Source organism: Podarcis muralis, chromosome 6, assembly GCF_964188315.1.
Source record: "Podarcis muralis chromosome 6, rPodMur119.hap1.1, whole genome shotgun sequence".
Classification (NCBI taxonomy): domain Eukaryota; kingdom Metazoa; phylum Chordata; class Lepidosauria; order Squamata; family Lacertidae; genus Podarcis; species Podarcis muralis.
The window spans coordinates 69,224,235-69,250,787 of record NC_135660.1 but is presented as its reverse complement, the minus strand read 5'-3'; the positions used below and the strand labels follow the sequence as shown (position 1 = coordinate 69,250,787).

General features: G+C 45.1%; 2 protein-coding genes across 5 annotated transcripts in view; one reads left to right on the top strand and one right to left on the bottom strand.

The window, feature by feature from the left end:
• The first annotated feature begins 1,237 nt into the window (after positions 1-1,237).
• Positions 1,238-13,394, top strand: PCBD1 (pterin-4 alpha-carbinolamine dehydratase 1). 4 transcript variants are annotated; one of them, XM_028729550.2, is made up of 5 exons: positions 1,264-1,393; positions 2,481-2,522; positions 9,255-9,386; positions 11,384-11,464; positions 12,686-13,394. In XM_028729550.2, exons 1-5 carry the CDS (start codon positions 1,391-1,393, stop codon positions 12,782-12,784), a joined length of 357 nt encoding a protein of 118 aa, XP_028585383.1. In that variant the 5' UTR covers positions 1,264-1,390; the 3' UTR covers positions 12,785-13,394. The 4 variants fall into 4 exon arrangements, with proteins under 4 accessions (XP_028585384.1, XP_028585383.1, XP_077786642.1 ...); XM_028729551.2 differs by lacking the exon at positions 2,481-2,522 and having other exon boundaries at positions 1,238-1,393; XM_077930516.1 differs by lacking the exon at positions 1,264-1,393 and having other exon boundaries at positions 2,385-2,522.
• SGPL1 (sphingosine-1-phosphate lyase 1) overlaps positions 13,204-26,553 on the bottom strand; it is a 34,662-nt gene continuing 21,312 nt past the window's right edge. Inside the window, exons 7-14 of the mRNA XM_028729554.2 lie at positions 22,553-22,641; positions 20,965-21,070; positions 20,670-20,768; positions 18,525-18,674; positions 17,522-17,760; positions 16,505-16,651; positions 15,715-15,835; positions 13,204-15,586 (exon numbers count right to left, since the gene is read on the bottom strand). Coding sequence (XP_028585387.2) covers positions 15,443-15,586; positions 15,715-15,835; positions 16,505-16,651; positions 17,522-17,760; positions 18,525-18,674; positions 20,670-20,768; positions 20,965-21,070; positions 22,553-22,641 — 1,095 coding nt within the window. The 3' untranslated portion in view covers positions 13,204-15,442. The remainder of the gene's footprint in view (positions 15,587-15,714; positions 15,836-16,504; positions 16,652-17,521; positions 17,761-18,524; positions 18,675-20,669; positions 20,769-20,964; positions 21,071-22,552; positions 22,642-26,553) is intronic.

The following is a 26,553-nucleotide window of genomic DNA, read 5'->3' as shown; positions in this document are numbered from 1 at the left end:
GACCCCATGGACCAGAGCATGCCAGGCACTCCTGTCTTCCACTGCCTCCCGCAGTTTGGTCAGGCTCATGCTGGTAGCTTCAAAGACACTGTCCAACCATCTCGTCCTCTGTCGTCCCCTTCTCCTTGTGCCCTCCATCTTTCCCAACCTCAGGGTCTTTTCCAGGGAGTCTTCTCTTCTCATGAGGTGGCCAAAATATTGGAGCCTCAGCTTCAGGATCTGTCCTTCCAGGGCTGATTTCCTTAAGAATGGAGAGGTTTGATCTTCTTGCAGTCCATGGGACTCTCAAGAGTTTCCTCCAGCACCATAATTCAAAAACATCAATTCTTCGGTGATCAGCCTTCTTTATGGTCCAGCTCTCACTTCCATACATCACTACTGGGAAAACCATGGCTTTAACTATACGGACCTTTGTTGGCAAGGTGATGTCTCTGCTTTTTAAAATGCTGTCTAGGTTTGTCATTGCTTTTCTCCCAAGAAGCAGGCGTCTTTTAATTTCGTGACTGCTGTCACCATCTGCAGTGATCATGGAGCCCAAGAAAGTAAAATCTCTCACTGCCTCCATTTCTTCCCCTTCTATTTGCCAGGAGGTGATGGGACCAGTGGCCATGATTAAGATCATGTTGACGTTGAGCTTCAGACCATATTTTGCGCTCTCCTCTTTCACCCTCATTAAAAGGTTCTTTAATTCCTCCTCACTTTCTGCCATCAATGTTGTGTCATCTGCATATCTGAGGTTGTTGATATTTCTTCCGGCGATCTTAATTCCGGTTTGGGATTCATCCAGCCCAGCCTTTCGCATGATAAATTCTCCATATAAGTTAAATAAGCAGGGAGACAATATACAGCCTTGTCTTACTCCTTTCCCAATTTTGAACCAATCAGTTGTTCCATATCCAGTTCTAACTGTAACTTCTTGTCCCACAGAGAGATTTCTGCCCATCTTAGAATCATGGAATTGTAGAGTCCGAAGCGACCCACGCGGTCATCTAGCCCAACCCGCCTGGCAATGCAGGAATCACCGCTAGAGAATCTCTGGCAAATCACACAGCATCCTCTTGCGGTGGCGGAGTATCCCCTCCCCCACTTCGCTCACCCTTAATCTGGCCCGCCCCGCCCCCTCGCGCGAACCCTTGTTCCATTCAGGATCAAAGGGCCGCTTCGGAACCTAGCGCGCCTCGAGATTCCACCTCCGCTGATACGTCACTGGTTAATCATTGAAAAAGCTACTCGCGCTCCTAGTGAGCAGCCTGCGGACAGAGGCCCCGCCCTCTTCCGCCAACGCAAGGCCGAGAGCAGGACGTCTGCGAAGCGCCCGGGCGGTGCTATGAGCGCCCGCCCGCCCTCCTGTTGCTTGCACAACCCGGCTGCTAGTTAACCGGCTGCAAGCATGGTAAGTTAGAGAAGGTGCTTTCTTGTTGCAGGTTCTTTGCACGGTGGCTTGCAAAGCTAGCTTAAGAGATCCCTCCCGGTGCAAAAGCGGCGGAGGCACTGAGGGAGGTGGAGCCGCTCAGGTGAAATAGGTGGACGAGAATGCATAAGCCAAGTTAAACGCCCTGCCCTTCTTTAAAGGAGGGGTGGGGCGGGAGGAAGGGTTTCTTGTGTGTGTGCTTAGGCTCAAGACTCGAAGATGGGGAGAATCCCAATGTCTTAAGGTGCCACCCTCTTTTGCATTTCAACGGATCTCTTTGAAAGCTGTAGTATTTCTACGGCTACGACAGTTGTACTCTTGTTAGGCACACGGACAGTCATAAAATAAGGTGGTTTGGCGTCCTATAAGAACCGTGGCACCTTTGAACCCAGCGGAGCAAGGGGGTGGACAGTGGGGGGAGGGAAGGAGAGAGCGTCTGGCATTTTCTGTTTTTAGCTAGCGGGTGAGGAGGAGCTAGCCAGGTTCCGCCCCCCCCCCCAGGTGAAGCCTCCAGAGGGACACCATTGAGGTTCCCAGCATCTGTGTATGTGCGCGCACAAATGCCCGGGTGAAATAACGCCTAATTTTGTCCCTGGCTAGGTTTAAATGTTGCTTTAAGAGCCTTCAGCCTTGAGATTGCTGCTCCTGTTTTGGGGAGGGACTGAAGCAGAGAGGTGAAAGAGGCATTGAAATCAGCCTTTCCCAGCTTTGGGTCCCCAGATGTTGTGGAACTCTAACTCCCATCAACCCTGACCACTGGTCTTGCTAGCTAGTTGGGATGATGGGAGTTGTAGTTAAAAAATAATAATCTAGGTACCCAAGTTTAGGAACATCTGGTTTAAAGCACACACACCCTCCCAAAAAAGGACTCTGGGAACTGTTGTTTGCCCCTTATAGAGCTTCAATTCCCTGTATCTTTAAATGAGTTCCCAGGATTCTTGGGGGGATGTGTGCTTTAAATGGATGGTGCATACACAGTCAATGTTTCATGTGTGAGTTTTGGGGGAGTGGAGGATGTTGTTGCCACTGCCTTTTGGGTAATACATTTTGCAACTTTTGCCATCCCCAGCTGAAGCCAGAAAGGGAGTTGCTATACCTTTTTAAGTTCCACGTAAGTAGACAAAGTAACTTCTGTTATATGCCTGAATTAGCTTTTCATGCATCTGTTGTTTATAACTGGGTCCAGGAAGTTAGAAAATTACATTTGTTGGTGTGACGTTCCCCCTTAAATGCTTTCGGCAGTCTGCTGTAATGAGAAGCATGTGGACTTTAATGGTTTGTGGAAAGCATGTGGAAAGTGTTTTTTGTTTCCTATGTTGGGAAGAAAGGGGGGAAAGCACATCGGATCTGGGAGGCATTAAACATGCACACCCACAGCCTAGGACTCATGATCAGAAGCATTAGATAGGGGAAGCAAGATGACAAGAGGCATGATACTCATTGGGTAAGGAAATGGTTAAAGGTAGTGGCTGTCAACACCAGGGATGAAGAATCCTAGTAACAAGTTTACTCATAAGCCTGCAAACTAAAGTAAAACATGATAGGTTGGGACCAGTTGTATTGAGGTCCCACTGCTATCAACGGGGCTTGAGTGAGTCATGACTAACGTAAGCTCTACTGACAGCAGTGGGACCTAAATGCAACTCATGCAGTTTGGATCCAACCCTTTGTGACCTTTATAAATAGACAATTGCCAAATGAATTGGAAGCTGTTTACTTTAGGACCTAATTACAAGCAGCAATGGGATTGCTAGTGGATACCTTGTTCTGACTTACCACAAATGCGTGCTGTCCAGATATTCTGGACCTCACCTGCTCTCTCCGTTCCTAACTGTTGGCCAAACTGGCTAGGGATAATGGGAAGAGGTGTCCCACCAGCATCTGCAGACTTAAGGTTGAAGGACACTGTTCTCCACCCATCATTTGTGTCTTCTGAATGTCTTCATGCTGAATGCCTGCCATTTTTTACAGCAGCACAACATCACAGACCCTGCACAGGGATGGGGAATTTGCTGAACTCCAGCTCCCATCAGCCCCAGTCAACATGGCCAGTGATCAAGGATGATGGGAGATGGGGTCCAACAAGATGCTGTAGGTTCTTCATCCCTGCCTTAGCAGGTGAGGCCTTCTCTAGGCTTGTCTATATGACTTCTATATGCATCCTTGATGGATGTAATCTCTCTCCATTTCTGGGCAGCATCTGAAAGTGGGGCAAAGCATGCCAAATTAAGTGTGCCAGGAAGAGAATGTCGTCTTCAAAATGAATAGATGAAATCAAGGAGTGTCACTTTAAAATCCCATCCTTGCATTGTATGGCAAGGTTGCATAATTAAAGTGTTGATTTGTTTAACCTATAAAAGGGTGGTTCAATCCCTCTTTTCCCCCCATGGAAAGAAGTGGGGGTTTTCCAATAGGACTGAAAAGAATTGATTTATCCTTGCTTAGTCATCACTACCTTATCTTGTTTTTTTGTCATGGCCCGGGATTTGCAAGAGTTGTGGCACAATCCCACTCCCAGAGACTTAACCCTTTCAGGAGTGGAGAGCCTGCTTTTTGCAGTTGCCTTATCCGGATTTGTTTTTAACCTTCCATTAATTGCTGGAGAACTAGCCACTTCAAGGATAAAGTGGAAGAACCGCACCAGTGTGTGCTGGCTGCCTTGACAGCACCAACATCCATCTTAAAACTGAATGCGAGCTCTTGAAACATCCATTCACATGGTAGAGGTGAACCCCTGTTTTCCTTTTCTCTGGTCAGTTGCCTCCTCCCTTCTAGCAGCCGGTTATTAGAAGAGCAAAAAGCAGTGGGCTCTGACAGCCTCCCTTCCTCCTGTCCCTTCTCCTTTATTGTTGCTAAGATACCTTGTACCAGCTTATCTACTGATCTCACTCAAAGGGCAAAGGCTTGGAGCTTTATTGCACCGAGCAGTGTTTACTCAGTGCAGCTGCACTTCAGCAAAACAATTGGCTGAGATGAAAATGGGAAGAAACCCCTTTTGAGTGACTCCCTGAATATTCCCTGCGGGGTATAGGGGTGAGGGTCCTGCGACCCTCCAGATACTGTTGGACTGGAAACTCCCATCATACCTGACTGGTTGGGGCTGGCAGGAGTTGGTAGTCCAAAATATCTGGAGGGTGCCAGGTTGGGGGGAGGCTGTTCTTAGCCCTCCGTGAGCTTGTCGTTTTACAGTAGGGTGGCTCTCTAATGGTTGCTGAAGTGGATCTCCAGCCATACCTAAGCACTGGTCATCTTGGTGGGAGCTAAGGGGAATAAAACAACATCTGGAGGATCAAAGGAAAGTCCCCCTCCTTTTGGGGATTCCAGCCTTGTGAAGGTTTCTCTTCCTCAAACTAGGCCCTCCAGATGTTTTGAGACAACAGTTCCCATCATCCCTGACCACTGGTCCTGCTAGCTAGGGATCATGGGAGTTGTAGGCCAAAAACATCTGGAGGGCCGAGTTTGAGGAAGCCTGCTCTACATACTAGCAGTGTGAGTTAGCTCATACATGACAGAAGCCTCAAGAACCTCATATACATGTATGTTTGTGTGTTTATATGTCACCAGAGTCTTAAACAATCCACATCTTCAGCTGGTTTGTAAGATGGTCAAAGCAGGAACCTACCAGGCATCGCCTTAGTGGTGCTTCCCTGATCTAATATGAATACTGTTTTCATAGAATTGCAAAGTTGGAAGGGACCCTGAGGTTCATCTGATTCAGCCCCCTGCAATTCAAGAATATGCAGCTGGCCAATATGGGGTTCAAACCTGTGACCTTGATGTCATCAGAACCACGCTCTAACCAACTGAGCTATCCACAAAAGCTTCTTTGTTGTCCTTTTAAGAAACCACAGTAGCGTCTAGTCCAAGCAAATTGCCCTAACTGGAAAGGCAGGCTAATTACACAAATATTTGATATTCAGTAACTTATCTTAAGTACTTACGTATTGCATGGTGATGCAAAGTTGTGGTTGTGCTATAAAACAATGTACAGTAAGCCCACAACTTACGCAAGTTTAACTTGTACTCATTCAGCCTTGGGTGCTTGGCAAAAACAAATCCTTTGCTGTGTTTTAGTTGTTGAAAAACACAACCCACCAGCATAGTGCTGTCCGCTCATGAAGACTGGTCCTTTAGGGCAAGTGGGGCACTGCCAGCCCCCCCCCCCCCATAACTGCCTTCCTACTTGCAGGGATGAAATTGCCTGCCGGCTTCCTCAGCCTCCGTCTTGCTGTTGGAGAACTCTGCAGAGATGAGGATGTGGTCCAGCTAGAATGTGTTGGCTCTGCCTGTCCTAGGCACCAGCCCCCCCCCCTTTGGTGCTCTGCTAGCCCCCGTTCTAGAACGGAGCCCATCAATGCATGGGGGGGGGACACAAAAAAGTGGACAGATGGCAAATACAGTGGTACCTCAGGTTAAGTACTTAATTCATTCCAGAGGTCTGTACTTAACCTGAAACTGTTCTTAACCTGAAGCACCACTTTAGCTAATGGGGCCTCCTGCTGCCACCGTGCTGCCAGAGCACGATTTCTGTTCTCATCCTAAAGCAAAGTTCTTAACCCGAGGTACTATTTCTGCGTTAGCGGAGTGTGTAACCTGAAGCGTATGTAACCCAAGGTACCACTGTAGTGAGCCTGGACACAGAAAAGGCTTTACATAAGGAAACAGGTTGACAAGGCTTCTACAGCCTTGTTAAATGTTCCAAAATGTATAAAATTTTATTAGAATGGTCAGTTAAAGATGAGGAGGTAAAATCCGTCATGGTAAAGTGGGCGAGAGATCCAGGTCATAACCTACAACTCTCAGATTGGCAAAAACTGTGGAGGGAAGAAGTTAAGTTCACAGCATGTTACACTATTAAGGAAAACTATATGAAGATCTTCTACTGTTGGTACATAAAACCGAGTAAATTAGCAATAATGTACAAAAAATAATTCAGACCGAAATGCAAGGAGGTGGTGGGATCAATGTTTGGCTTATGTAAGGCAGTGCCGTCAGCAGGAGGCACGACGTTTGGAGGACCTGTAAAAGAATGAGGGAATTTTGGGATTTAATTTATAATGAGTTGAGAAAGATGTTCAAAATTTCATTTCCCAAAAAACCTGAGGCATTTCTTTTAAGGATTATCGGGAGGGAGATTCCAAGAGACTTAAAGAAACTATTCATGTATGCCACCACAGCAGCGAGAGTTTTGATTGCACAGAATTGGAAAAATGAGACCATACCATCAAAAAAAGATTGGCTGATTAAACGGATGGAATATGCTGAGATGGACAAACTGACAGGGCAGATAAGGGATCAAGCGGAACAAAAAAATAATAGTGAAGATTGGAATATATTTAAACAATACCTGATAGACCATTGCAGAGCACTAAAAAATTTGACTAGTTTAGATTAACTCTTGTAATGTGAAACATTAAAAAGTAATGAAAAAGTTTGTTACCAACAACCTAGCTTTATTATGATACGCACTAAACCACGAACTTTAAAATACCCAAGTGAGAAGGGCAGGGAAGTCAGAGGTAATTAGAATATCAATGAATCAAATGAATAAGAATATATCTTTTTTTCTTTATTATGATTTAGAATTACATGTTTATCAATAAGAAAACTGAAATTTTTCATTGTGATTTCATGTTAAGAAAGCATTTCTGTTGTAAAAAAACTAATAAAGATGAATTAGCAAAAAATAAAAGTTCCCTAGCTAGCATCCCTCCTCTTCTGCAAAAATAAAACATAAAAAAATGGAGAATACTTTTGAGTAGGTGCCTTGTGGATCTATAGTCCCACCAGCAATCAGCACATGATGGGAATAGCTGGCAAGCAGCAAGTATGATACAATTAGTGGGCAGTGGGCTGTTTTGGGACACACAGTCTCATGACATTATCAAAGACCTTGCAAGGCCATGGCTTGGCAAAGGCTGGTTGTGCCTCCTGCTGACGACACTGCCTTACATAAGCCAGCCTATCCTTGGATCGCCATGGATTGGGAAGCTTGTTCTTGCATAATAATGGTGTGGTTTTTCTCCACCTTCCCTCCACCTCAGCAGTAATAGCAGTTATACAAAATATTACCCAAAGTGGTTCGATTTATTATCCAAATTCTGGTTCAAACAAAATCTGCTGCAGACTGGGGAGGGGTTCATTGCATTAGGCTGTTTCCAATAAGTTACTGTGCTATGGACAACAGTACTGACTGTTCCTGATTTTCCACTCTCTGTCCCTCCCAATATCCAGGCGAGTTTAAACAGCAGAACAAAGTAATGCAATAGCTTTTAACCATTAACCACAAACAGGCTGGTTAATGTGAAGCACTGTTTCTCTCTGCCCGACCCACTTCACTAGGAGCCAACGTGGTGTAGTGGTTAAGAGCGGTTGACTTGTAATCTGGTGAACTGGGTTTGATTCCCCGCTCCTCCACATGCAGCTGCTGGGTGACCTTGGGCCAGTCACACTTCTTTGAAGTCTCTCAGCCTCACTCACCTCACAGAGTGTTTGTTGTGGGAGAGGAAGGGAAAGGAGATTGTTAGCCACTTTGAGACTCCTCAGGGTAGTGATAAATTAGTGGGATATCAAATCCAAACTCTTCTTCTTCTCTCTTCATATAAACATGGGTGCTTCCTATTTCCCAGAGAATAATAGCCGCATGCTTTAAGAAAAGCTTTCCCAAAGACAGAAAATGCACTGTGCACGTGATGTGATGTTGCAGGTGTGCGTTGTGGTGCAGTTTAGGAGAGCGTCTAATCATAGACACCAACTGCATGACGCAAAAAAACCAAATTGATAGCAACTTGTTGACAGTGAAAATGTCTAAAAGCAGGATTCTATTGCTAGTGTTGCTCTTTTCTCCAGATTCCAGGTAAAGTTGCCAAGCAGTGTGTACCGTTGTGTCTTCGAATCGGTGGTGCTCTTGTTCATAAGCCCTAGGTGTATAGCTTAGTGTAGCTGGTGTAGTGTAGCTGCCAAGATAGAGCCCAGTGAGTAGGGGATACGGAAGGGCTTGCAATTTAGCCTGTTGGCCAAAGGATGGGTTCAAACACCTGGACTTCAACTCCTGTAAGTTCTAGAGAGCATGGCCATTGGCCAGGGGTGATGGGAGCTTTGTCCAACAACACCTAGAGAGCTCCATTCCTCACCTCTGCTGTAGGTAACATATATACTGGGCTGTTCCTAATGGCATATTACAATTTTTTTGTGGGGTTTCCCACAAAGAAAGGGAAAAAATGTAGCAAGACCCAAACGCTGTGAGTGGTAGTTAAAAGTGGGGCAAACATCTTGTCAGAGGTTCTCACCCAGATGGTTCAATTGATCCAGAATAACTCTGAAACAAGCGAAGTATGAACACCTTACCCCAGGCATGGCCACACTTGGCCCTCCAGATGTTTTAGGACTACAACTCCCATCATCCCTAGCTAACAGGATCAGTGGTCAGGGATGATGGGAATTGTAGTCCCAAAACATCTGGAGGGCCAAGTTTGGCCATGCCTGCCTTACCCTATCAAAAGGCTTGTGGACAAATCCCTTCCCACACCTGACCTGCTCCGATGGACGTTCCTTGGTTGCTAACCTGTTGCTCAGCTGCAAGTCTACTCGCATGCATGGAACAAACCACCATCTGAGCTTTCAGTCCGAATTACTTTTTCGAAATGGAGAGTTCAGATGTTTTGGTTTGTCGTTCGCTGATGTGTGCACTAGTTTGTCTCTTCTTCCAAGACCAATTGTCCTGCTCTCCACCCCAGTTGAGAGTGTGCATTCCAAATGAAGCTTGCATTATGAAGTTCTGATGGTGATCTTAAAGCTCTTGTGACAGTTCCACTTTCTCTCTCTCTCTTGCTGTCTTTCCTAGGCGGGAAAAGCCCACAGACTAAGCGGCGAAGAGAGAGAACAACTGCTGCCCAATCTCAGAGCTGTTGGATGGAATGAGGTGGAGGGCAGAGATGCCATTTACAAGGAGTTCCACTTCAAGGACTTCAATCGGGTAGAAAAAATAATAATATCCCCGCATCATAGTTCTTTTGTCTGCATTTTATTCCAGGGAAGCTCAAGCAGGTAGCATTGGGAGCTTCAACCCGCTCCCTGCCCCATCGCAGCCCTCTATTTGTTGTAGGACATGGGTAGGCAAATAAAGGCTCGGGGGCTGGATCCGGCCCAATAGCCTTCTCAATCCAGCCTGCAGACGATCTGGGAATCGGCGTGTTTGTACATGAATAGAATGTGTGCTTTTATTTAAAATGCATCTCTGGGTTATTTGTGGGGCATAGGAATTCGTTCACTATTATTTTTTCCAAATTATGGCCCAGCCCCCCGACAAGGTCTGACGGACAGTGGACCGGCCCCCTGCTCAAAAAGTTTGCTGACCCCTGATGTAGGACTTGGCTAAGGGTGCAGCTGCAGCATGACACCTCCATGGAGAGAGGGAGGAAGAGATGGCCAACCCATCAGCATTCTGTGACCAAGGCAAACAGCTGTGTTGTGTGAGTTCAGCTGTATCATCCAGATGGAGCTTGCCAGGGTCAAAGGTCAGGGCTTGCCACTGCTTCCCATTGGAGTGCTTCAGGGTCCCCTGCAGAATGGCAGAAGTGTATCCCTAGGCATAGGAGCTGCTGCTGCTGCTGCTGCTGCTGCTCAAACCTCAGAGATCTTAACCTAGCACTATCTCTGAATGTAGGTTTTTTGTGTGTTATAACTTCCTTTTTTACTGTGTTTATAGAACCCTGGAGACCAAATATGTGTTTGCCCTTAACATGCAGGATTTTAAAAATAAAATGCAAATAGTTATTGTCTTCTCTGCCACCATCTCATCTGATGCAAACAGAATTGTAGAGGATGTGGAAGGCAAATTTAACCCTATAAACCTATATTCTCATTAGGAACACACACACACATTCCCAGCAAAAGGGGATTTTCCTCCGAGTGCAAATAGCCATTTGGCATTTTTCTCAGGAATGCGGCAGAGAATCAGCTGTGATCCCGATATATAGATCTAGCTACATCACACACGCAAGCTGCTGCTATTTGAATTTTTTAAACAGTTGTGTGTGTTAGTGCCGTATTAGTCTTAACATTTATTTGCACTTAAGTGTATTTATTTGATGGAACAGCATCATGGGTGCAGTCCCTAACGCTTTCAGGGGAAAGAAAAGAACTACCATTGACTTGACTGGTGCTAGATTGCACCCCGTCTTAACTCTTCCTCCAGGCAGCAGGATATTGTTTATGCCAATTCAGAACTTTGAATCATAGAAGAGTTGGAAGGGACCACGAGCATCATCTGGTCCAACCCCCTGCAGGAGTCTTGCACCCAACATGGGGCTTGAACCCATGATCCTGAAATTAAGTCTCATGCTCTACTGACTGAGCTGTCCCTCAGGGCAATAAAGGTAAAGGGACCCCTGACCATTAGGTCCAGTCGTGACCGACTCTGGGGTTGCGGCGCTCATCTCACTTTACTGGCCGAGGGAACCAGCGTACAGCTTCCAGGTCATGTGGCCAGCATGACTAAGCCGCTTCTGGCGGACCAGAGCAGTGCACGGAAACACCGTTTACCTTCCTGCCAGAGCGGTACCTATTTATTTACTTGCACTTTGACGTGCTTTTGAACTGCTAGGTTGGCAGGAGCAGGGACCGAGCAATGGAAGCTCACCCCGTCGCGGGGATTCGAACCACCGACTTTCTGATCGGCAAGCCCTAGGCTCAGTGGTTTAGACCACAGCGCCACCCGCGTCCCCCCCCCTCAGGGCAATAGCTTAACTTAAATCCAGTTTAAGCCTCCCCATGGTAAATCCTTCTCTACCAAATTATTACATTCTGTACAGTACTGTGCTGTCAATGACTGTCCATTCTTTTAAACTCTGTAAGAGTCAATGGCAAGCTTGTGCAGAGAGAAATGAGTATTGGTGGATATTTATGAAGTTCATCATGTGCGAACTTCCATGTGTGTGCTTTCCTAACTTGCCCTTTGCATTTCGTGAGCAGGCCTTTGGATTTATGACCAGAGTAGCTCTGCAGGCAGAAAAACTGGACCACCACCCGGAATGGTTCAATGTCTACAACAAGGTAAGAGAGAACAGTTGGCTGTCCAAGCTTAGACAAAGCGGTCTGCGGCTGCAATCTTATAATTTACACCATTCACCTGGGAATAAGCCCCGCTGAGCTCAACGAGGCTAACTTTTTGAGTAGACATGAGTAGGATTGAGCTGCATGTGATTAATTGCTACTGGCTTAAGATCAAGATAACCAAACGGTGCTTTCCATTTCCCCAATTCCCATTGTGTTTCCCTCCCCCCCCTTAGCATGTACCATTGAGGAGCCTAGAAGGGGAGGGGTGTTAACCCTCCCTCCAAAATGTCACCTACCAGCTACATTTTACCCCTGCCAGCCAACTTGGGCCTGTCCTCTTCCTTTCAAAGGTATGGTATTCTGCAGCGGCATGACAGGGGGCAGTTAGAAATCCAGGAAGCTGCCTTAGACAGAGCCAGAAGATGGGTGCAACTTAGCTCAGTAGAGTCTACCCTTGACTGGCAGCAGCTGTCTAGGTATCAGGCATGGGGTCTTCCCAGCCCCAGCTGCAAATGCCGGGGACTTATGCTGCAAACAAGGCAGATTCTTTACTACTGAACTACAGTCCTCTGCCTGGGTAAACAACTCTTCCTTTTCCAATGCAAAAGAAGGGGAAGGAACCACCAGGGCTTTGCTATTTATGCCTATAGCGTAATTCATAGTCTTCCTCTTAGGTTGCATAAAAGGAGGATTGTGTCCCTTGGCCAAGCATCAGTATTTCTTTTTTCCACTTTAAAATCAATGTTTCGCCAGCAGTTAAGAAGCAATAGAGCTCTTTAGAATTCCCCTAGATCCAAAGTGGATCCTTCTAATGCATGTGGCATAGATGAAGCCAGAGCTTTCCAAACACTGTGTTGGCCACAGTGTGTAGGTGTGTTGCGCCAATGCTCCCCACACTCCTCTCGGGGCCGGAAAGGGGCTAGTTCGCTAGTAAAAACTGAACTACTGTGTCACGAAATGATGCAAAACTGAATTATACAGTGTTGTGAAATGATGCATGTCTAAAAAGCGTGTCACCAACATGGAAAGTTCTGGATTAAGCCTTAAGTTGTGCTGGTGTACTCTCTGGGGCTGAGAGTAAGCGGTACTTCATACTGCAGTACTGAACTTTTAAAATGTGCCCTACTGCTCTATGGTGCTTGCAAACTTGATGTGTGCTTCCTGTATTCCCATTCAGCATGATGACTACATTTTTGTTTTCGTTTTTTGTATTTGTAGGTTCACATAACCTTGAGCACCCATGAGTGTGGAGGCTTATCGGAGCGGGATATCAACTTGGCCAGCTTCATAGAGCAAGTGGCAAACACGCTGGCTTAGAATCAGCCATCCTTGCCATCTACAGTCTTCTGTTGGCCAAGGCAATGCCAAGGGAGAAGAGTGAGATGTTGATTCAAATAATTATTTTTATCCAGTTGATGACAGAGCCTTAGTATTAGCCCACTACATGATGGTACCCTGCCATTTTAAAAATCCATGCCATTGCATTATTTTGTTTTTTTGTCAAAGCTCTCTCGTGGCATGTTTATTGCCTCTCAGAATTCAGTGTTGCTACTCCGTAGTCTGTTCAAGCAGTATTATACCAGCACAGTAAAAAGCTACCTTTGAGGTAGGCGAGATACCATCCAAAACTGGTTTGAAGTCCATATCGTGATCAGTTTCATAAATTTTGACCTGCCAATATATCGTGAATCATGGTGTATGTTTGTGCTATGCAAAAATCACACTGTGGGGACAACTGTGAAGCCAGCCAGTGCCTCTACATAGCTCTATCCTTTATTTCAGACATCGTGATATATCGGTCTTTTGCAATGTTTTTAGCTGGTAATAAAACCAGGTATCACCCAGCCCTACCTGCCATACAGTTAGTTACAGTCAACCTGGCTTGTGACTTAAGCAGTTTACAATAAACTTAACATCTGTCCCATTACCCGAGTCTTACCTTCTTTTTGCTGAAGGACATATTCTAGAACACCAATGAGCAGACTGAACTCAAACCAGGCATTTCCTCTACCAGGGCACGATAAGTCATCCCAACAATATTAAAAAACAACTATTTTTTTCTGCCCTAGAATTTTTTTTATTTTAAACCTGGAATTGTATACATGATGCATGATAAAGTAAACATGGATTATGCGTTCAAAATAAAATAGTACCGAGACAGTACCCTACAGGATTTTTTAAAAAAGTGGTATGCAAACACATCTTCGACTTCCTGATTGGACTGCAAAACCCAACTCATTTCTTGCAGAAACTGACAAGAGTTTCATTCCACTCTAAAACATAATCAGAACTACTTGAAACACGTTTCTAGGTGAATTATGCACAAGGATGTGATGGTCAAATGTTTCCCTTTCTTAAACAATGCAGAACTGTCAACTTGGTGAACAGCACACAGTAGTAAGTTATCATGAGTTCTGTACAAGTCCAAGTTGTATGCAAAGCATTCTGGCTGGACTGGCTAGATTTAAAACTAAATCAGAAAGATGGCTATGGAGGGCTAAGCCAAAATTTCCAGAATTCACAATAGTCAAAAGGGAACATATCCCGCTGAACAAATCAAGCCACAAAAAGGATTCTGTCATCATGGCGGAAAACAATGTGCTTCACAAATCTACAATTCTGTAAATTCACATTTGTGCTTCCTTCAAAGGAAGCACTGCTACCAAGTAGGAGGTAATTAAATATTTCATGAGACTGACCCAGTGAAGTACTTAGTGCTGTATCAAAATGGCTCAAGTCCCAACTGAAAACTCTGCTTTCAGCCTCACTTCAAGCCTTGGAAGAAGCTACTGGTGCCTGCTTTTCTCAGCTTTGCGCAGGAATTATAGCTGTTTTCTAAAAGCAAACTGTATACAATCAGAATACAAGTGAAGACCACTCCTCCTAGTCAGCAGGTAGCCCAAAACACAGTTGTGAAGTCCTGTTCTACCTATAAATAGGAACGGGGAGAGGAATGTTTTCATTATACCTGAGGCTGATTCACCACTGAGGTTGTTTTCAGTGTAGTACCACAAAAGAGTTGATCACCTGTTGACTGACGGTATTCTGCTCCCTTCCTGGGTTTCCCAGGGGGAATGCTATCAACATTAAGGCAAACCTGTGAGTGCTCTTTTTAGAAATGTGCCTTACAGTCAACGCAGCACAAACAAAGCCAAACGGAGTCCGCTATTGTAAGATTACATTTAAAACAAAACAAAAAGTTGATGTTAGTGCTCTCCACTTTTATAAAAGCTCACAACCAGTTGCAGGAAGGAGAGCAGAGCTCTGGACTTCTCAGAATCCAATTCTGGCACCTAGGAATCGCTTTCTAACACTGCTGAGAGTGCATTATTTTAAGCTGGAGCAAAACATTCAGATAACTGAATAAGTGTGTTGCCCTTGAAGCTGTTCCACAGATACGCCACGACTCAATAGGGCTGTGGGCTGTAAAAAAATCCAGAAAAAGAGGAAAGCAACAAGATTGTACCATGGGGGAAACGAACAGAGTTAAGTACCTCGTATCTCCCTTTCAGAGCAAATCCCACACCTGGTGATTTGGAAAAAACAGACAAACGAGCTTCTCCTTTCTCCTCTTCCAACACTTTCAGTTCTTTTCCCATGGCTCATCATTCAGCACAAACAAACAAAGTAGCCAAGCAGGAGGAAGGAAAGGAATGTATAGATTTTGAACACCTGAGAATGAGGGGTGTAGAATGGAGTCGTAGTGGCCATAAATATAGCTGTTCTGTTGAAGACTAGTAGTAGCAGCAGTGAGCAAGTGTGAAGAACCACAAGGAGTTAGTATTAGAAAGAAAGTGGGGAGGGAAACCACTTAACTCTGAAAACTCACATAAACAAAATGGTGAGCAGAGCCGATGCTTATCAGAAAGAGAGATGGGACAAGAACAAGCTGCCATATGATCTGCAGGAAGACCAACATTCCCTTTCCCTGGAATTCTTTAGAATACCATCCATCAGCGGACAAGGCACACAGAATCAATGGTGGCCTGGAGACCCATTCACATGTGCTTCAGACGAAGGAGGCATTTCCGTGCTGTACAGGGAGTCCAAGTAAGAACCAGCAATCTCTGAAATCATATTCCTGTCGGGGATGGCTTGGGCCATGCCATAGATAGCACCCTATAAAAGTCAAAACAAAAAGAAAAGTCAGTAAACACGTCCAAGCTTTTTTTTTTTTTTGCAAACGCAAGACACTCCTGCTGAAATTCAAACCAAAGCATCCCCTTTGAATTTGAGGGTCGTCTTACCAGGCCAGTGGTCTTGTCCTTAGGGAACTTCATGATATCATGGACACATTCTTTGATGTCGTTCAGCAGCCGTTCAACCACCCCAGGCTTCGTGTGCACTTGGGTTAAGCAAAAATGAATACTAGGGAAGGAGAGAAAAAGCAAAAAAAATTAGCTTTGTTCCCAATAGTGCTGTTCTGTTTTGCAGGCATTTGTACATAGCCTTTCTTTTAGTTCTAGAAAACTGCTGGTAGATCCAAAGAGCATCTTTCATCCATACACGATGCTCACCTGTGTGGAATACAGCAGCTGCTTTGGGTTTTGAACACAGACTGGAGCTGGCTGTAAATTTACATGAATGAAACAGGAAGCGCTACTTCTCTGTGCTTCCTGTTCCTCTTGAGAAACCAAGCTATTCGTTCGGAGCGTTGTGAAGTCACAGAACACCCAACAAGTCAATACCTTTTTTGCTCTGCTATTGAAATGCAGAAGCCATCTGTGTCAACACTTTTTTGGTTTAAAAAACAAAGCGTCTTTGCGAGATCAAATGCGGGAGAAGCTTCCCGTCCTCTTCGCATCGTGGCACAATGGCCCTTTGCCCTTCCTCGCCATGCCCTCTCACTCCAGACGCTTTGAGTACTTGGCTCACGTAAAATGTAGTAATTTCTAATGTGGCTATTGCGGTAAATAGATTTTCCTCGGGAGGGCCGGCGGGCGCCAAAACAGCTCCTTGACTGTTGCTCATTCTCCTACCTCCCAGGTGATCATCAAAGCACTCAGCCCACAGAGCCCAAAATCACAACGAGCTCACCTTGGAGGAAACTGCAGAATGTTCAGATTCCATCCTCTTGTTATTAACATGTTTGACAACCGATATATGTCAAATGTGTCCGACCCCAAAGCAAGTGCAGACACCTCGGGATTTCCAAAGATGAAGATGTTGTCAATTTTCCGCAGCCTTAAAAAGATGCAAGTTTAAAAAGTTTCCACTATTATTCTTTATTGAATTTATATACCGCCCTATACCCAGAGGTTGATACTGACGGGGGGGGGGATGATGCATACACCCTAATTACATTTAATTCTGACAATATTGTTCAGATTTTTATTATCGTCAAAGGCTGGCTTCCCTCCCTCTAAATTCAGGGGAAACCTCAATCTTCCCCTAAAAGAGCACAGAAAGCGGTTATTGATCAGTGTCACCCTTCTTCCCCTCCAGAACAGCTGCAAGGAGCAGTTCAGAAGCTTTCCCACTGTGGCTTAACCATGGTTTCAAGTTGGCTCATTTCACACAAACAGAAGGTTGACGAATACGCCGCTGTCAAAGGAAAATGTAAGCCAACACTTCCAAACTCCTTGCAGCCATGCTGGCTGGAGGAGGAGAGGGCAGCATGTGTGCTTTAGGCTTGCACAAGCCTGTTTATATCACACTAAACAATGGTTTGTCTCAGTGGCGGGGAACCTGCGGCTCATGGTCAGGGATAATGGGAGCTGTAGTTCAACAACATCTGGAAGGCCATAGCTTCCCCATCCCCTGTCTAGCATGACATCTTAATGAGGCCAATGTTTTCTTAAGTTTTCATAGAGGATAAGTCTGTGTGCCTCTCTTCTTCAAGGAGCTGCCACCACCTGCTATCCCAAGGATGGGGGGCTCTTTTAGCTTCATGGGCCATGTCCTTATCAGGATCAGCCTCATGGGCCAAATTTGACAGGTGGACAAATTTAAACAACATTATGACGTCACGGATGGCAGATGGGTGGCCCCGACCATCTCTCAAAATCTCTATTTGAAGCATCTGGCTTTGTCCCCTTTAAACCCCGCACGTACTCTGCTTCGAGGAAGCGCGCAGCTGCAATTATCTTCCTGGTGTATTCCACGTATCCGTCTTCTCCTATGTGCATCATGGTCGCCCAGCAAGCTGCGATGAGGCCACCTGGCCTGGAACCAGACATGGTAGGGGAGGCGTAGATACCTCCTGGCCAGTCAGGGGCAATGAAGAACTGATACTGCCGATATCTCTCACTGCTGTACAGGATCACGGAGGAGCCCTTTGGCGCATAGCCGTACTGCAGAGGAAGAGATGGGAGTCCAAGTTGCAAAGCAATAAGCAGCAAGCATTTAATACAAATCCCCCCACACAAGAATCTGATGGAGACTGAATTCCACAGACATGTTCAAACCTCTTCTGCAGGGAATTGCAGGTAGAACCGGCAACTTAATGATTTCACACTGGCTTCAGTGATTTTTAAAATGTTAAGTGTGGATTTTCTTTTTTCTTATAAAGCATTGCAGCTGCTGAAAGTCTATGGGCAGGTGAGAGCTCTGCCAGATGAGGCCAAAGACCCACCTGCACCGGGATCTCGCTCTCACCATGGCCAGGCAGATGCCTATGGGAAGCCTGCAAGCTATTTAGAGTGTCTCGTTCAAAAATGGGACCTAACAAGGGGACAGGTGTCAAAAGACAGAGGATCACATCTGAACCCAGTTCCAAACATTCTGAAGATTAATGTATTAATGTATTAATTAATGCATCTAGTCTTCTATTCCACTCCTTTCTTGCAAAGGTAAATTCTCTTGCTGTGTACATATCTGCCATCATGCTTATATACCCTGAACCTAAACAAGTTTACTCAGAAGTGCAGTGAGATTTATTTGCAAGGACTTATGTTTAGGATTGCAGTTTAGGGCAAATGTCCAGTGGCAATGATCATAAAAGTCTTTCCGTGCAAATGAAGCGGAAGCAGAATTAAAGGAAGCATGCCTGATCCAGTTTGGAGAGTGGACAATCGACTCAAGCTAGATTTCCTCCATTAAACCTGCTTAAACTCACCTTGTGGGTATCTGCAGAAATGCTGGTGACACCTTTCACTCGGAAATCAAAACCCCCCTTCAGAGGGTACCCTGCCTTCTCCATGAAGACAATGAGAAAGCCTCCCAGGCAAGCGTCCACGTGGAAGGGAATCTTGTATTTCAATGCAAGCTGTGCCAAAGGGGGAAATCAACTTAGTTTCTCCAGCTAAACCAAAAGCAACGAGACGGAAACTTCCTGCCAAGTGTGAACCTCAAAAGTATCAAACCTATTTACATTGTTTGAAAAGATGACTGAGCATTCTTCCCCCAAAAGATGCAAAATTCACCATTCTCAAGGCATTCTACAAGCAAGGAGGCCCTGACCAGTGGCTTCAGATTCTGGTAGTGTCTACCAAAGTCCTTCTATTTGTAATTTCCAAACTGTTTTCCTCCCTTTGATCCTCATGAAGTCAAGGAACGGGGAGATCTGTATCAATACAAGGTTGCTTCAAATCCAAAACTGATCCCAAGGAACAGACCTTGTGAGGGACGTGTTTTGCTCATGTCTTCTTTTGCTGGCAAAGTCAAGGTCGCTCCGACTTCCAACTAAATGCTTGGACAGCTCATGCTTAGTATTCGCGCTACAGGATACTTAAGCAGTATGAAATGTAGGGCACTGCCTTATACCAAGTCAGATCGAGCTCTATATGGACTGGCAGAGAATTTGATGCAAAAATCATTGCCATTCCTACCTAGAGATGTCAGGAGGTTGAAGCAGGGATACTTGGCATGCAAAACATGTTCACCACCACTGAGCTGAAGCCCCTCTCTTAAGGTACAGCCTGACTCCCACCCCAATGCCCAGGGCAGGATTTGGAGCATAAATTGGCTACATAAATTTGCACTTACAGTGTAGATGTATGCTTCTAACCGAGAGCCACAGCTGACACACATGCCAGAGCACACAGCACTCTCTCTCCTGGGCTGAGCCCACACAGGTATCTGCTCAGCAAGTCATACGTTTTGCTAGAGCGGGTGACACTTGGTGAAAACTTCCATTGCAGCAAGGAGGAGGGAGCAGTTGAAATGCCCAAGCCGGGGGTCAGCAAAGTTTTTGTGGCTTCGGCCGGTTCACGGTCCCACAGACGCTGCAGTGGGCCGGAGTGCGTGCGCACGCATGCATGTGCAAACGCTATTTCCAGTGCTCCTCCCAGAGCGGAGGAGGTGTGCACAGCTTCCCATTGGCTGCAGGGGCTTCCTGCAGCCAATGGGAAGCCGGCCAGCGTCGCGGAAGGCGGTCCCTGTTGGGAAACTGTGTACGTGCAGCTACTCACACAGAGTCAATTAAGGTTTGGCAGACAGCCAGAAGGTCATGTGAAGGAGTAAGTCTGCCTGGTGATAACAGAGACATGGAGACAGCTCCCTGATTGGTCAAGCTATCTCAAGGGAGTGATAAGTAATGGCCTACTAACTGGAATGTGTTAGTTCAGAGTTTGGAGTTCAGAGTTCTGTGTGTCAGTGTAGGAGTTGTGAGTCGTGTCAGAGAAAGCTAGCAAAAGATCCGTGTTCTGTTCCTGTAAATAGTCCACTGTATATAATAAACACCTAACTACAAGTTCCTGGTTCCTGCTTCGTCTATCCTGTCTGCAGCCAAGTCGCCAATTGCTTCCGTGGATTCTGCGTTTACTCTGCTAGGTCTGGCTAAGGTCCTGCAACTAGTCAGAAAGTTGTGAAACACCAATAGGTTTTGTCAACAGTCCCCACTCTGCTCAGCGCTGGTTTAGGGCGGCACATGGGAGCCGACTGAGCGGGCGGTGGGGGTCCATGGGCCGCTTAAACGATACCAATGGGCTGCTTATGGCCCATGGGCCTTAGGTTGCCAACCCCTGGCCTAAGCCCACAGAAGGTATGGTAATAGAACCGTTTGCAGCTATCTTCCAAAGATGTGGAGCTGTACTCAGCTACATCAGGATATTGCAGTCACTTTGCAAGTGATGTGAGTTTGTATTTATGGACACATGGTGCCATGCAGGAGACCAGTTCTGTCCTTGCAGCTGGGTTTTCCATTCATCGGCTATAGACCGGGGGGGCTGGCGGGATAAACTTCGTGTGTTGAAAACAACTCTCTCCCGTCCTTACAGGAAGCAATGTATATCTCAGGTTGAAGTAGCACAAAGGTAGTTACCTCTGCGACCTCCTCAATTGGGTCCATGACTCCATGAGGAAACTGCGGTGCTGAGCAGACCAGCATGGCTGTATTCTTGGAAATGGCTCTCTTCATTGCCTGAAAAAAATCAAGAGGAAACGATCAGGCAGTCAAGATGCTCCATTAGATACCAGTCTTCAGAATGGCACATCAGGCCTGCAACTATGATTGGGATACAGGGCCTTTTGATGAACCCTGTCCTAGGAAGCCCAACGATGTTCAATACTTTACAGAGTCACTACTGATAAGAGGTCTGAGAACATCTGAGCAATACCTTAACATCCACTTGCATCGTCTTGGTCAATGGAATGTGCACAATCTTCATCCCAAAATAATGAGCTGCTTTATCAAATGCCGCATGGACACTCACTGGAACCAGCCTGGGGAAGACAGATATAGCAAGATGTCTCAGAAAACGTTTGTAGTTGCCCGTGATTCGTATCTTTCCTGTTTCATCCCCTCCTTGTCTGCACAAAAATAAACTGATATATACCCGAAAGCCTGGGAGATGTGGGGGACTTAAAGAAATACATGCATCGCATGGACCTCTGATAAGTTGGTTTTGCTATTAAAAAAACAGCAACCACACAAGACCACAGTTTGGAAAAGTGCCCAAGTTATTCTGTATGCCCAGTGGGGCATTTGGCTTGTCGCAAACAAGTCACCACCCTCTGCATGGCAGGCAGCTTTTGAAATGGAAGGGCTCAGGGTCGCGGATTCAAGCCTTACATTGGGCAAAAGATTCCCACATTGCAGGGGGGGCTGGACTAGATGATCCTTGTGGTCCCTTCCAACTTTGTGATCCTATTATTCTGCCTCCACTGAGAGTTTATTCTTCCACGAACAACAACCAAACTCCAAAGTGCTCCTAGATAAGCAAAGGGGTTTTTTTTGGGGGGGGGTGCATTTAGAAGAGGTTTCAAAGTTGTGCTTTTTGAATTCTTGCCATTCTGCAGTGAATGCAGAGTTTAGTTCAGAGTATGACTATCGGCCATAGGGGATGGTAGTTGGGAGTCCAAAAAACATCTGCAGGGAACCATGTTTGGCTACCCCTCCCGTTTAGTTTTGGATTCCATTATCTTCAGTATAAAGTATTTGTCAGTACGCCTTTCAACCGATGTCAGCGACTGGGCTCAATAACCGGTTCTGCCCCGATGGGGCTAGGCAACTGGAGCACTTTCAATGCACTGGACCCACAACTGTGCATTGTGAGCACCAGACTCAGCAGAGTATAAATAACGCAGAAGCTAGCTGTGAAGCATAACTCCTTTTATTTCTAATAGCTACTACAAACTAAAGAACTACTGGCTTGCATGAGTGTTAGATCTCCCACTCAGCCATCTAGTCACTACATAGAGAAGACTGTCTCCACACACAGGCAGGCAGTCAGGAGCGGATGAGTAGAAGAGCAGTTTCCGCCCCCTCCTTTCTCAAAACATCATATCAGGAGATTCTTGAAAAGGGTGTGTGTGAAAATATAAACAGTATTGGCCCAGCATATGAAAAGCTAAAGTAGTGACAAGTCTAAAAAGATGCTTAGTGAAAATAACTTCTCCTATATTAAAGGTGTGATTAGTTACTTTATTGGGGAGGGGGAATAAAAACACCCACACACCCACACACACAATGGCCCATCTAGTCCAGCATCCTGTTCTCACAGTGGTCAACCAGAGGCCTAGGAGAGACCTGCAAGCCGAATCCAAGTACAAGAGCACACTCTGCTTTTGTGGTTTCCAGAAACTGGTGTTCAGAAGCATTGCTGCCTCCATTGCTTGTAGCCATTAATAGCTTTCTCTTCCGTAAATAAGATACAGAATGTGTGTAGGGGGGGGGGGGAGAGAATGGGCTAATGGGCTACATACATTTCTGGGTGCTTGATTCCTTTTTCGTAAGCCAAATTCCTGTAAGCTTTACAGACCATCAGGATGCTCTCAGTCCCACCAGAGGTCATCTGTTAAGAAGGAATTAAAAACAACAGACACATTTAAATGACCACATACAAACGGAAGTACCGTCTTATACTGGAAAGTGAATTTTAGTCCCTAGTTATCAGAAACTCTGAAAGAGTATCAAGTGCGCGCGCGCACACACACACACACACACAAATATAGACACCCACGCACGCACATACACATATCACAGGAGAGGATGTAAGTGCCACAGCAACACCGAAATCAAGCAAAGGCAAAATCAAGCCAAGTCAAGCCTTTATATATATATATTCTCAACAATGAAACCCTTTCCAGTAAAGAGGAACGGATGACAGCAGTTGTGGCAAGGACTTTTCTGCAGCCAGACTTGTTGGTACACATATACCCAAAGAGACATTGAAGTAATCTGAGAAACGGAGACAGTTGAATGAGAAATCTGCTTAAGAAACTTGGCTGTTGTTGTTGTTGTTGTTGTTGGCCTGGTGCTGTGGAATCCAGCGTCCAAGCCACTCTTTCTTAACTTCTTTGTGCAAAAGCGTCTCCTAACATTCCAGCTACTGTGCATATCAGAAAAGAGCAGAGTTGTGGTATTTTGAAGATTATGACCACTCTTGATGGGACAATCCAAAATTTATAAGCAATAGAAATGTAAATGAGAGTCTCGTCCATTACTGGGTGAGGTTGTGAGTGCAATTGCAGAACTGTCACGTTCAGACCCCTGCTTAAAGCTTTGATGTCAACTTTAGCCTATATAACACTGTCTTGGTTACCTTGCAGTGCAGACTATTATCTCCTTGAGACTGTATGAATCACTGTCACACGACATTTATTCTGGTTTTTGCAATATATTGGGCAGCTGGCCAATGCCAGGTGACTCAGCAACAGCTGACAGCCTTTCCAAGCATGTATAGCTGACTGACTTCCTCTAATACAAGGGGGAAGCTCAGAACGTGACGAGCGAAAAATGAAGCAGACAATGTCTGGGGATATCTTTCTAATTCTGTATGCAAAAAAAAAAAAAAAAGCTGAATGCATTATCTCAAGAATTTGACTATTTTAAGGGAAAAGGAGAGGTGTCTTATCACATATATTTAAATATAGATACACTCTCTCTTGAAGGAAGTTTAGAGGGTATAACTCTTCCTTGCTAATCTGTCAGTTCCACTACATATAACATTGGCATTCCACAGCAAAACAGCACCCTATTACGATTATTTTTAAGCATCCTACATGGTATATGAATAAACAAGAACCATTTCTATGATAGAAGAGAGAGAAAGAGCCTCATGCAGCAAATCTCAAATTTCCTTGTTTATGGTACTTGGGCGACAGCGGGTATATTTGCACTACAAACCAGTTTAATATTAACATTCCTCTCCCAGGAATCCTGGGATGTGTAGTTCTGTGTGGGAATTCTCAACATCCTCATCAAACTACACTTCCCAAGATTCTTCGGGGGAGGTTATTACAGTTGAACTACCCACAACTATGCCTCAGCTGTGGAAACTTCATGAGAACACAATGCCAGTACTGAAGGTCAATGTAATAGATTTAGTGCACTTACTATAAGGAAAGGTGAATGGTATGTTTTTTAAAAAATAAATGACAAATAATAAAGGCGTGGGCGTATGAAAAAAAAGGGTGTGTGTCAGAAGTAGTAACTCGCACGATAAAAAATTACTTGCAAGATGAAACCACGAAGTCCTACTGAACGAGTACAAATTTAAATCAGCTCCCTGCCATAGAATTGTAGAATTGGAAGGGACCCTGAGGATCATCTAGTCCAACTCCCTGCAATGCAGGAATATGCAGCTGCCCCATGCAGGGATCGAACCTGCAACCTTGACGTTATCAGCACCACTCTCTAACCAACTGAGCTATCCGCCTATGGCTTATCTTTGAAACCTGTAATTGCCTACCAATTCTCAGAATCACTGTAACCCCCTTGGAATATATAGCTCACAATTTGTCAATGTAAGATCCCACATCTTTTTGATTCCTCTCCCTTTAAAAAAACACAAGCCAAGAAAACAAACTGTCATTGCACAAGTGACAAGACAATACGTCACTCCCGACCCTATCCCTCTAACAAAGAAAGAACAGATGATGCACTGTTTGTTTTTAGCAGAAGCCGGACAGCTGTGAAAACACTAACAAGGAATTGTATGTTGCTCAGCAAGATTCTTATCCCAGTGCTGTTGTTCTTCCCAAGTGGGATTTGAGTAAAGCACTGGCTAATTTCAACATGGCATGTGTCTGGAAAGAAAAGGCTGGGCTTATTTGCAAGTGAGGGAAGCATGGGGTGTCATCTCCCTGCCCCCAAATAAATAAAACCAAAGATAGCATTTCCTATACAATAAACTCCTCTTTTATTCTATCCTGTTCTGTGTAGGGAAATTACTTGACGGGAAATCTTCATAGTAACCTTCCCCAACCTGGTGCCCCTTCATATGTTGTACTATAACTCCCATCAGCACCTGCCAGCACAGCCACTGATGGAAGCTGTAGTACATACATCAACATTTGGGAGGGAGGGAGGGAGGGAAATTCTGCTTCCAGTGCATATCTAGTTATTAACCCCCCCCCCCAGAACAGCTGGGCAAAAAAAATGGCATTATTCATTTTTCCTTTTCACTTTGTTTCTTGAGAAGATTATTCTGAATGTTGCCAGTTTGAGCAGGGAAGAGCACATTTAAGATGTACATTTCTGAAGTCTGCAGAAGACAGAAAGGGTGCGTGAGAGACCAAGAGGAATATCCTTTGATTCTGGGATTAAAGATCATGGATAGTTTCCTCGTAATAGTGGGAATGGTTTGGCAAGCACAAGAGGCAATATCAAGTTTGTTACAATGGTAGAGCAGTACGACAGAAGCATGTAATCCTCTGAGTTTGTTTGGAAACCCACAAGACGGCAGCACATCTATGCCCACAGACACAGCAAAACTGGAGCGACACATAGCCTGAACCTCTGGTAAAAACAAAATGCTGCCACTGGCAATTAATTCTTTATGGGTAAGAGCAGTGGGACTGCTCTTATGACTTGGCAGGCTTTCAGTTTTCACCAGAGGTTCAGACTGTGCGTTGTGTCCCTAATCTTTTTCTCACTGTTGCAATATATTTTGCATTTGAAAGTCAAGTGGAAAAATTGGCTCCATTACAGGCTGGAAGTGCCAATAAGGCCTACGTGCACGGCCTTTGTAAACTGGAAATAAATCAGAGGCGGCAGGTCATATGTTGCAAGGGAAGAGACTAAAAACGAAAGCTCCCCATTTCACAATGTAAAACATGCCCGGGCGCAGTAGATGTGGCAAAGTCACCCTGGAATTCCTTGGGTCAGGCAATCAGAATACTGCTACAGCTCTTCGCCACATTTAGTTTCTTTGTTTAGCATAACAGCTCAATAACTTTCTTTGAAGGACAGTAATAGTTAGAAGATGCTTGGGCTCAGTGGCTTTTGATGAGTGGCGGGTGCTAGCAGATTGCAAAGGCAGCAGAGATTTGCAAGTTTTAATTTCAGGAAAATAATTACAAAGGGTTGGGATCATATTGCATCTCTCCCTGTTCCTCATGCTCTTGCACTGACACACTTCTGCAAACATTCCATGCCTCTCACAAACATTTCATGGCAAAATCTCTGGCATGTCTTACCTCTTTAGATTAACAACTAGAGTATAGTCAGTGAAGGACACAGAAGTATGGGAGCTTGCAGCTGGCTTGCAGAGGCAGGGGGAGATCTAAGGGTAAGTTGTTTGGTTTTGTGGGGGTTGGCTGAGGGAGGTTTCTATGATGCACCTCCCAAGGGGAGGAATCATAAAAAGGTTGTTATGTAAACTTGCTGAGAAGTGAAACTCTGTGGGCTTAAAAAAATTCTGAAGCAACTACAAAGGAAGTAGCAAAGAAGGGGCTCCACAGCATGCATGTATTAGGAGGAC

Coding starts and splice junctions, on each gene's coding strand:
- PCBD1 (XM_077930516.1), top strand. CDS start 2,400: ATGTGTGAGTTTTGGGGGAGTGGAGGATGTTGTTGCCACTGCCTTTTG. Junction 2,523..9,254: donor TATACCTTTTTAAGTTCCAC/GTAAGTAGACAA, acceptor TGTCTTTCCTAG/GCGGGAAAAGCCCACAGACT. Junction 11,465..12,685: donor GGTTCAATGTCTACAACAAG/GTAAGAGAGAAC, acceptor TTGTATTTGTAG/GTTCACATAACCTTGAGCAC.